This window comes from Bos grunniens, chromosome 26, assembly GCF_055505025.1.
Source record: "Bos grunniens cultivar Pamir isolate PY7600 chromosome 26, Bosgru_T2T1.0, whole genome shotgun sequence".
NCBI lineage: Eukaryota > Metazoa > Chordata > Mammalia > Artiodactyla > Bovidae > Bos > Bos grunniens.
Genome location: NC_141190.1, coordinates 16,564,021 through 16,575,803, shown reverse-complemented (window position 1 = coordinate 16,575,803; position 11,783 = coordinate 16,564,021). Strand labels below are relative to the sequence as shown.

The window sequence follows — 11,783 nt, the reverse complement described above, 5'->3', positions numbered from 1 at the left end:
GGATTTAATTCCTTAGTATCACTGATCTCAATATTTTCCTACTGAGGCACTCCTGGACACAATCTCTTTCAGTTGCAAATCCAAACCTCAAGTAACTCTAGGTGACATGCAGCTAAGAGAACTTTCCTGCTTAATCTCTGTAGTCCTCTGTGCTGATCACTATGAGACCAACATGACTTCTTTGAATTACTTTCCTTCCTTTCTCACGTGTATTAGGCACACCATAAGGAAACTCTGAGAACTGGCTCATCAAATTATGCTTTTAATTAGGAACATGCATAGAATAATAACTCTCCATTGCCATACACTAATCATCTTGTTCTATTTTGTATTGACTGCATAGTGCTACTCGGTAATAGATAAAGCATTAGCATATGTGATGGCCAATACAAATGTTATATAGATAAAGCATTAGCATATGTGATGGCCAATACAAATGTTACAGGACATGGAGAATAGCGGATACATTTCTGCAGTGAAACTGCACCATAACAAGAAGAGAGATTGAGAAGGCATTCCTAGGCAGAAGAATGAAGAGGAAAGGAGGTGACCAATGCCTCAGATGAGAAGGAGTTGAAGACAACGTCATAGGAGACAAGTCCTTACAGAGGAATGAAGCAGAGCTTGTAAGGAGGTGGCACAGAAGTGAACCCATTGGCAATTGGGGTGGTGTCGATGTCCTTTGGGTCAACCACAGATTTCAAAGTAAATTTTTGTAAAATCGCTGTCAGGAATAAAAACACCTCCATGCGGGCCAGGCTCTCTCCTGCACAAATCCGTTTTCCTGAAAATAACAAACACAGAGAGTACATACTCCTAGAACACTGTGTTTCTGGTTGTTAGAAAGAGTTGGCATGCACATCTGGTATTCCAACCTCTCACAGCTGTGGGGGAGTTTCATGAGGAACTGGCCAATGTGTTACTTATCAGTGGTTAGAAAGTAACAATTGATGAATGGTTGAATGGATAAATGTAAGCCACAACAGTTAGATAGGCAGACATAGAATGGATACACATGCTGTCCACATAATTTCGTATCTTAATGGCTACCCTGGCATTGGAGAAGGAAATGGCAACCCACTCCAGTGTTCTTGCCTGGAGAATCCCGGGGACAGGGGAGCCTGGTGGGCTGCCATCTATGGGGTCGCACAGAGTTGGACGCGACTGGCGTGACTTAGCAGAGCAGAATGGCTACCCTTATTTACACAAATTTTTAGTGAGCTTTGGCACTATGCCATGTACTTCATTAACAATTCTCATGCAATTTGATATTTCATGTTTTCATCAACCTTTTTCTTCTCCTGGAAACACACAGTATAGTTGTAGTTTATGTTCTTAGTCTGATGTCCCTATCATCTTTATTTCTACTCCTCACAGCCTCTGTTCTCTGCTCTAACTACATCTTCATCAATCTTCAACACATCTTGAAGTTTCAAGTTTTACAACACATGGTTCCTTATGGATAAGGTACACTTCTCTTATATTTTCAGCACCTAGCTCAAATTTTATTTCTGAATTTGAAAGAATTGGGTCATCTTTCAAAGCTTTGGTAACTTAGAGCAATAAAGAGCATATATTATGAGAAGGGAAAGTGTGTGGGCATTGCAATTCCTACACCTGAGTATAGGAAAAGAGCAGTCCAACCAGCCCCTGAGTGGGAATTTTATAAGAAGTTCCAACTGATCCCCCCCCCCCGCCCCCAAAGCATCTTGTCCTTTGAAGTAACGAAGGAAAAAATTTTGTTACCTGCTGAGAAAGGCATGAAGTGGTCACTCTTTTTAAAGTTACCACTCTCATCCAGGAAGTGGCCAGGGTCAAACATTTCTGGGTTAGGAAATACTTTGTCATCATACAGCACAGAAGTCAGTGATACTAATACACCTGTGCCCTGGGAAGAAAAGATGAAGATAAACTGAATTATAAAGAAGTCATGGAACTGGAAGAAATGTTATAAATTATTCATTCCAATATTATGACCTACAGGTGAGGAATTCTAGGTCCAAAGAAAGACAATGGCATTTTGAGCCAGACAAAGAAGTAATAAATAAGGAATAAGCTTAAGGCAAGTGACAGTGGTATTTGAAGTGGTGAGTTCATGGATCCTAGTGTGTTAGACCTTCTGAATCCATTCTGCTTATCATACTGTTGTCTGTCCCCATCAACTGCCTTATTTCACTACTTTAGTTTTCACTCATCTAATATGTGGATTATGGTTTAAAACGGGGAGACTCTTAGAGTTTGGGATGTCTGGATTATAAGTTCATAAGGCTTTTATAAACAGATTTCTCATCTAATTAATAATAAATTCTGTGATAATAACAATAAGTATAATAACAACTGCTAGTATTTATCATTGCCATGTGGATTGTTTGTCTTAAAGTATATGGCAGGGTTCATTAGAGATGGATGCTAGCTTAAAAACATATAGAAAGGGCGGGGGGGGGGGCGGTCCTAAGATGGCAGAGGAATAGGACGGGGAGACCACTTTCTCCCCCACAAATTCATCGAAAGAACACTTGAGCCCTGAGCAAATTCCACAGAACAACTTCTGAATGCTGGCAGAGGATATCAGGCACCCAGAAAAGCAGCCCATTGTCTTTGAAAGGAGGTAGGACAAAATATAAAAGGTAAAAAGAGAGACAAAAGATGTAGGGACTGAGATCCATCCTGGGAAGGGAGTCTTAAAAAAAGAGAAGTTTCCAAACACCAGGAAACACTCTCTCCGGGCGGGTCTGTGGCGAGCCTTGGAATCTCAGAGGGCAAAATAATCAGGAGGAAAAATAAATAAATAATTAAAACTCACAGATTACCTGCATAACAGCAACTTCCAGCTGTGCAACAGCCCAGAGGCTCGCATCCCCCACTAGCAAGCGGGGGAGGAACAGGGAGGAGCAGGCTGCACTGCTTAAGATAAGGACCTGGCCTGAATCCCCTGAGGGCAATCTGAGGAAACTAGCTTGAGATAGCAACCCAGACTGTGGAATAGCTATCCTGTGATCCTGGGAAAAGCCCTAACCACCGCCAGGCATGCTTACAGAACAAAGGACTGAGCAGAGCTAGCTGGCTGTGGACCCAGTCTATCCCCTGTCAGAGACAGGCAGGTGAGGGCAGCCAGAGCTGGAAGGGGGCAATCGTGGCCCCAAGGAGGCATCCTACACCAAGCTGCAAGCAGACTTCCTTGATAACCAAGACTTTCTGGGATTCTGGACGGTCGACATCCACTGGCAGGGTGGCAGCCAGAGATCAGCTTCCCAGAAGAGACACACGGCACACCTGAGAAGGTGCGCCTGTTGTACACCCAGAAAACCAAGTGGCTGGGACGGGGGAGGAGATAAGTCGCAACCTTCAACTGAGGGTGACTACGCGTGTCAAGGACCTGGCCACCTGAGTTGCTCGGACCTGGGATGGGTGCAAAATGCAGGCCCAACAAAGTCCGCCTTTGTGGAGTACCCAAGAACATGAACCTGAGCGGCTTAGACGTGGGACGTGCATGCAAACCAGGGCCCACATCAGACAGTTCCCAGCAGAGCAACATGGAGTCTGAGCAGTGTAGACTGGGAAAGCACACACGCTGTGATTCACTGTGGCTGAATCACTGTGAACACACACCAGTGATATTTGTTTGCAGTGTTCCTCCCTCCTCAAAGCACGACTGAACAAGTGAGCCTAAAAAAAAGTGACCACCACCGCGCCCCTTGTGTCAGGGCAGAAATTAGACACTGAAGAGATCAGTAAACAGAGGAAGCTAAAATAAACAGAGGGAACCGCTTTGGTTCAGGTGCAATAGATTAAAACTGTAGTTAGCACCGATTACATAGGAAGGGGCCTATAGACTGCAAGAAGTACAAGCCAGACCAAGGAACTATCTGAAAATGAACTAACCCCACACTGTCCGCAATGGCTCCAGAGAAAGTCTTAGATATATTTTTACTATTATTATTTTTTTAATTAAAAATTTTTTATTTTATTTTATTTTTTTGGTTATTTTTAAGTCCCCATTACTCCTTTAATTTTCATTTCTATAACCTACTATTACCTTGCAAAAATAAAAAAGAAAGACTCTATTTTTAAAGCAAACTTCATATATACATATATTTTATAATTTCTGTGACTTTGTGTTTTTTTGTTTGTTTTTTGTTTTTTGGGGGTTTTTGTTTTTGTTTTTTAATATTGTATTTTTGAGAATCTAACCTTTATTTAAGATTTTTAATCTTTGCTTATTGATATTTGTTATCAACTTTGTACCTTTAAGAACCCAATCTACAGGACCCATTTTTACTTGGGAGTGAGATCACTGGCTTGATTGCTCTCTCCCCCTTTTTACTCTCCTTTTTCTCCAACAGGTCGCCTCTATTTCACCCCTTCCCCTTTTCTTCTCTACCCAAATCAGTGAATCTTTTTGTGTGTTCTGGGCTGTGGAGAACACTCAGGGAACTGATTACTGGCTGGATCTGTTGCTCTCCTTTTGATTCCCCCTTTTATCCTCCTAGTCACCTCTGTCTCCTTCCTCCCTCTTCTCTTCTATGTGCAACTCCATGAACATCTCTGAGGGATCCAGACTGTGGAGAGCACATAGGGAAGTGATTACTGGCTAGCTTGCTCTCTTCCCTTTTGATTCCCCCTCTTCTCCTCCTGGTCACGTCTATCTCCCTCCTCCCTCTTCTCTTGTCCACGTAACTCTGTGTACCTCTCCAGGTGTCCATCACTGTGGAGAAACTTTTCATCATTTACATCAATGTTTTATCACTGGTGCTGTATAGAAGGTGAAGTCTTGAGGCTACTGTAAGAATAAGACTGAAAACCAGAGGCAGGAGGCTTAAGGCCAAATCCTGAGAACACCAGAGAACTCCTGAACCCAGGGAACATTAATCGATAGGAGCTCATCAAATGCTTCCATACCTACACTGAAACCAAGCACCACCCAAGGGCCAACAAGCTCCAGAGCAAGACATAACACTCAAATTCTCCAGAAACATAGGAACATAACTCTGAGCCGCAATATACAGGCTGACCAAAGTCACACCAAGCCCATTGACATCTCAAAACTTTACTGAACACTTCATTGCACTCCAGAAAGAAAAAATCCAGCTCCGCCCACCAGTACACTGACACAAGCTTCCTTAACCAGAAACCTTGACAAGCCACCCATCCAACCCCACCAACAGTGAGGAACCTCCACAATAAACAGGAACCACCAAACGGCAGAATACAGAAACACCACCCCAAATGCAGCAATATAAACAAGATGAAAAGGCAGAAAAGTACCCAGCAGGTAAAGGAACAGGATAAATGCCCAGCAAACTAAACAAAAGAGAAAGAGATAGGGAATCTACCTGATAAAGAATTCCAAATAATGATAGTGAAAATGATCCAAAATCTTGAAAACAAATTGGAGATATAGATAAATAGACTGGAGACAAGGATCAAGAAGATGCAAGAAAGGTTTAACAAGGACCTAGAAGAAATAAAAAAGAGTTAATATATACTGAATAATGCAATAAATGAGATAAAAAACACTCTGGAGGGAAACAAAAGTAGAATAAGGGAGGCAGAAGATAGGATAAGTGAGGTAGTAGATAGAATGGTAGAAATAAATGAAACATAGAGGAAAAAAGAATTAAAAGAAATGAGGACAACCTCAGAGACCTCTGGGACAATGTTAAACACCCCAACATTCAAATCATAGGAGTCCCAGAAGAAGAAGACAAAAAGAAAGACCATGAGAAAATACTTGAAGAGATAATAGTTGAAAACTTTCCAAAAATAGGGGAAGGAAATAATCACCCAAGTCCAGGAAACCCAGAGATTGAAAACTTCCCAAAAATGGGGGAAGGAAATAATCACCCAAGTCCAGGAAACCCAGAGATTCCCAAACAGGATAAACCCAAGATGAAACACCCCAAGACACATATTAATCAAATTAACAAAGATAAAACACGAAGAACAAATATTAAAAGCAGCAAGGGAAAAAAACAAATAACACACAAGAGGATTCCCATAAGGATAACAGCTGATCTTTCAATAAAAACACTTCAGGCCAGAAGGGAATGGCAGGGCATACTTAAAGTGATGAAAGAAAATAACCTACAGCCCAGATTTCTGTACCCAGCAAGGATCTCATTCAAATATGAAGCAGAAATCAAAAGCTTTACAGACAAGCAAAAGCTGAGAGAATTCAGCACCACCAAACCAGCTCTCCAACAAATGCTAAAGGATCTTCTCTAGACAGGAAACACAGACAGGGTGTATAAACTCGAACCCAAAACAATAAAGTAAATGGCAATGGGATCATACTTATCAAGAATTACCTTAAATGTAAGTGGGTTGAATGCCCCAACCAAAAGACAAAGACTGGCTGAATGGATACAAAAACAGGACCCCTATATGTGTTGTCTACAAGAGACAAACCTAGAAACAAGGGACACATACAGACTGAAAGTGAAGGGCTGGAAAAAGATATTCCACACAAATAGAGAACAAAGGAAAGCAGGAGTAGCAATACTCATATCAGATAAAATAGACTAAAACAAAGGATGTGAAAAGAGACAAAGAAGGACACTACATAATGATCAAAGAAGATATAACCATGATAAATATATATGCACCCAACATAGGAGCACCACAATATGTAAGACAAATGCTAACAAGTATGAAAGGGAGAATTAACAATAATACAATAACAGTGGGAGACTTTAATACCCCACTCACACCGATGGATAGATCAACTAAACAAAATTAACAAGGAAACACAAACTTTAAATGACAAAATAGACCAATTAGACCTAATTGATATGTATAGGACATTTTACCCCCAAACAATGAATTTCACCTTTTTCTCAAGCACACACGGAAGCTTCTCCAGGATAGATCACATCCTGGGCCATAAATCTAGCCTTGGTAAATTCAAAAAAATTGAAATCATTCTAAGCACCTTTTCTGGCCACAATGCAGTAAGATTAGATCTTAATTACAGGAGAAAAACTATTAAAAATCAAAACATACGGAGGCTGAAAAACATGCTGCTGAATAACCAAAAAAATCACAGAATAAATTAAAAAAGAAATCAAAATATGCATAGAAATGAATGAAAATGAAAACACAACAACTCCAAACGTATGGGACAGTGTAAAAGCAGTGCTAAGGGGAAGGTTCATAGCAATACAGGCATACCTCAAGAAACAAGAAAAAAGTCAAATAAATAACCTAATTCTACACCTAAAGCAACTTGAAAATGAAGAAATTATGAACCCCAGCGTTAGTAGAAGGAAAGAAATCTTAAAAATTAGGGGAGAAATAAATGCAAAAGAAACAAAAGAGACTATAGCTAAAATCAACAAAACCAAAAGATGGTTCTTTGAGAAGATAAATAAAATTGACAAACCATTAACCAGACTCATCAAGAAAGGGAGAAAAATCATCATCAAAGGGAGAAAAATCAAATCAACAAAATTAGAAATGAAAATGGAAAGATCATAACAGACAACACAGAAATACAAACGATCATAAGAGACTATTATCATCTCACAAGCTAGTAAAGTAATGCTCAAAATTCTCCAAGCCAGGCTTCAGCAATATGTGAACCGTGAACTTCCTGATGTTCAAGCTGGATTTGGAAAAGGCAGAGGAACCAGAGATCAAATTGCCAACATCCGCTGGATCATCGAAAAAGCAAGAGAGTTCCAGAAAAACATCAATTTCTGCTTTATTGACTATGTCAAAGCCTTTGACTGTGTGGATCACAATAAACGGTGGAAAATTCTGAAAGAGATGGGAATACCAGACCACCTGATCTGCCTCTTGAGAAATTTGTATGCAGGTCAGGAAGCAACAGTTAGGACTGGACATGGAACAACAGACTGGTTCCAAATAGGAAAAGGAGTTTGTCAAGGCTTTATATTGTCACCCTGCTTATTTAACTTCTATGCAGAGTACATCAAGAGAAACACTGGACTGGAAGAAACACAAGCTGGACTCAAGATTGCCGGGAGAAATATCAATAACCTCAGATATGCAGATGACACCACCCTTATGGCAGAAAGTGAATAAGAACTAAAAAGCCTCTTGATGAAAGTGAAAGTGGAGAGTGAAAAAGTTGGCTTAAAGCTCGACATTCAGAAAACAAAGATCATAGCATCCGGTCCCACCACTTCATGGGAAATAGATGGGGAAACAGTGGAAACAGTGTCAGACTTTATTTTGGGGGGCTCCAAAATCACTACAGATGGTGACTGCAGCCATGAAATTAAAAGACGCTTACTCCTTGGAAGGAAAGTTATGACCAACCTAGATAGCATATTCAAAAGCAGAGACATTACTTTGCCAACAAAGGTTCATCTAGTCAAGGCTATGGTTTTTCCTGTGGTCATGTATGGATGTGAGAGTTGGACTGTGAAGAAGGCTGAGCATCAAAGAATTGATGCTTTTGGACTGTGGTGTTGGAGAAGACTCTTGAGAGTCCCTTGGACTGCAAGGAGATCCAACCAGTCCATTCTGAAGAAGATCAGCCCTGGGATTTCTTTGGAAGGAATGATGCTAAAGCTGAAACTCCAATACTTTGGCCACCTCATGCGAAGAGTTGACTCATTGGAAAAGACTCTGATGCTGGGAGGGATTGGGGGCAGGAGGAGAAGGGGACGACAGACAATGAGATGGCTGGATGGCATCACTGACTCGATGGACGTGAGTCTGAGTGAACTCTGGGAGTTGGTGATGGACAGGGAGGCCTGACGTGCTGTGATTCATGGGGTTGCAAAGAGTCGGACACGACTGAGTGACTGATCTGATCTGATATGTAAATAAAGTGGACAACTTGGAAAATATGGACAAATTCTTAGAGAATTACAACTTTCCAAAATTAAACCAGGAAGAAATAGAAAATCTTAACAGACCCATCACAAGCACGGAAATTGAAACTGTAATCAGAAATCTTCCAACAAACAAAAGCCCAGAACAGACGGCTTCACAGCTGAATTCTACCAAAAATTTAGAGAAGAACTAACACCTATCCTACTCAAACTCTTCCAGAAAATTCCAGAAGTCGTGTCCGACTCTTTGCGGCCCCATGGACTATAGTCTACCAGGCTCCACCCTCCATGGGATTCTCCAGGCAAGAGTACTGGAGTGGGTTGCCATTTCCTTCTCCACCAGAAAATCGCAGAGGAAGGTAAGCTTCCAAACTCATTCTATGAGGCCACCATCACCCTAATACCAAAACCTGACAAAGATGTCACAAAAAAAGAAAACTGCAGGCCAATATCACTGATGAACATAGAAGCAAAAATCCTTAACAAAATTCTAGCAAACAGAATCCAATAACACATTAAAAAGATCATACATCATGACCAAGTGGGCTTTATCACAAGGATGCAAGGATTATACAATATCTGCAAATCAATCAATGTAATACACCACATTAACAAATTGAAAGATAAAAACCATATGATTATCTCATTAGATGCAGAGAAAACCTTTGACAAAATTCAACATCCGTTTACGACAAAAAAAACCTGCAGAAATCAGGTATAGAAGGAACATACCTCAACATAATAAAAGCTATATATGACAAACCCACAGCAAACATTATCCTCAATGGTGAAAATTTGAAAGCATTTCCCTTAAAGTCAGGAACAAGACGAGGGTGCCCACTGTCACCACTACTATTCAACATAGTTTTGGAAGTTTTGGCCACAGCAATCAGAGCAGAAAATGAAAAGGAATCCAGATTGGAAAAGAAGAAGTAAAACTCTGACTGTATACAGATGACATGATCCTCTACATAGAAAACCCTAAAGACTCCACCAAAAAATTACTAGAGCTAATCAATGAATATAGTAAAGTTGCAGGATATAAAATTAACACACAGCCATCCCTTGCATTCATATACACTAACAACGAGAAAACAGAAAGAGAAATTAGGTTTAAAAAGGTCCCATTAGTTTATTTTTGCTTTTATTTCCAATATTCTGGGAGGTGGGTCATAGAGGATCCTGCTGTGATGTATGTCGGAGAGTGTTTTGCCTATGTTCTCCTCTAGGAGTTTTATAGTTTCTGGTCTTACAGTTAGATCTTTAATCCATTTTGAGTTTATTTTTGTGTAAGGTATTAGAAAGTGTTCTAGTTTCATTCTTTTACAAGTGGTTGACCAGTTTTCCCAGCACCACTTGTTAAAGAGATTGTCTTTAATCCATTGTATATTCTTGCCTCCTTTGTCAAAGATAAGGTGTCCATAGGTGCGTGGATTTATCTCTGGGCTTTCTATTTTGTTCCATTGATCAATATTTCTGTCCTAATTAAACTTAAAAGCTTCTGCACAACAAAGGAAACTATTAGCAAGGTGAAAAGACAGCCTTCAGAATGGGAGAAAATAATAGCAAATGAAGCAACGGACAAACAACTAATCTCAAAAATATACAAGCAACTCCTACAGCTCAACTCCAGAAAAATAAATGACCCAATCAAAAAATGGGCCAAAGAACTAAATAGACATTTCTCCAAAGAAGACATACAGATGGCTAACAAACACATGAAAAGATGCTCAACATCACTCATTATCAGAGAAATGCAAATCAAAACCACTATGAGATACCATTTCACACCAGTCAGAATGGCTGCGATCCAAAAGTCTACAAGCAATAAATGCTGGAGAGGGTGTGGAGAAAAGGGAACTCTCTTACACTGTCTGTGGGAATGCAAACTAGTACAGCCACTATGGAGAACAGTGTGGAGATTCCTTAAAAAACTGGAAATAGAACTGCCTTATGATCCAGCAATCCCACTGCTGGGCATACACACTGAGGAAACCAGAAGGGAAAGAGACACGTGTACCCCAATGTTCATCGCAGCACTGTTTATAATAGCCAGGACATGGAAGCAACCTAGATGCCCATCAGCAGATGAATGGATAAGAAAGCTGTGGTACATATACACAATGGAGTATTACTCAGCCATTAAAAAGAATACATTTGAATCAGTTCTAATGAGATGGATGAAACTGGAACCTATTATACAGAGTGAAGTAAGCCAGAAAGAAAAACACCAATACAGTATACTAACGCATATATATGGAATTTAGAAAGATGGTAACAATAACCCTGTGTACGAGACTGCAAAAGAGACACCGATGTATAGATCAGTCTTATGGACTCTGTGGGAGAGGGAGAGGGTGGGGAGATTTGGGAGAATAGCATTGAAACATGTATAATATCATGTATGAAACGAGTCGCCGGTCCAGGTTCGATGCACGGTACTGGATGCTTGGGGCTGGTGCACTGGGACGACCCAGAGGGAGGGTAGGGGAGGGAGGAGGGAGGAGGGGTCAGGATGGGGAACGCAGGTATACCTGTGGCGGATTCATTTCAATATTTGGCAAAACTAATACAATATTGTAAAGTTTAAAAATAAAATAAAATTAAAAAAAAAAAAGAAAAGAAAGAGAAATTAAGGAAACAATTCCATTCACCTTTGCAACGAAAAGAATAAAATACTTAGGAATATATTGACCTAGAGAAACAAAAGAACTATATATAGAAAACTATAAAACACTGGTGAAGGAAATCAAAGAGAACACAAATAAATGGAAAAATATACTGTGTTCATGGATTGGAAGTATCAATATAGTGAAAATGAGTACATTACCCAAAGCAATCTATAGATTCAGTGCAATCCCTATCAAGCTACCAACGGTATTTTTCAGAGAACTAGAACAAATAATTTCACAATTTGTATGCAAATACAAAAAACCTCGAATAGCCAAAGCAATCTTGAGAAAGAAGAATGGAACTGGA

General features: G+C 40.1%; 1 protein-coding gene across 1 annotated transcript in view; it reads right to left on the bottom strand.

Moving 5' to 3' along the window:
• Window positions 1–242: 242 nt before the first annotated feature.
• LOC147344091 (cytochrome P450 2C9-like) overlaps window positions 243–11,783 on the bottom strand; it is a 54,747-nt gene continuing 43,206 nt past the window's right edge. Inside the window, exons 8-9 of the mRNA XM_086378796.1 lie at window positions 1,747–1,888; window positions 243–784 (exon numbers count right to left, since the gene is read on the bottom strand). Of these exons, the coding sequence (XP_086234922.1) occupies window positions 603–784; window positions 1,747–1,888 (324 nt within the window). The 3' untranslated portion in view covers window positions 243–602. The remainder of the gene's footprint in view (window positions 785–1,746; window positions 1,889–11,783) is intronic.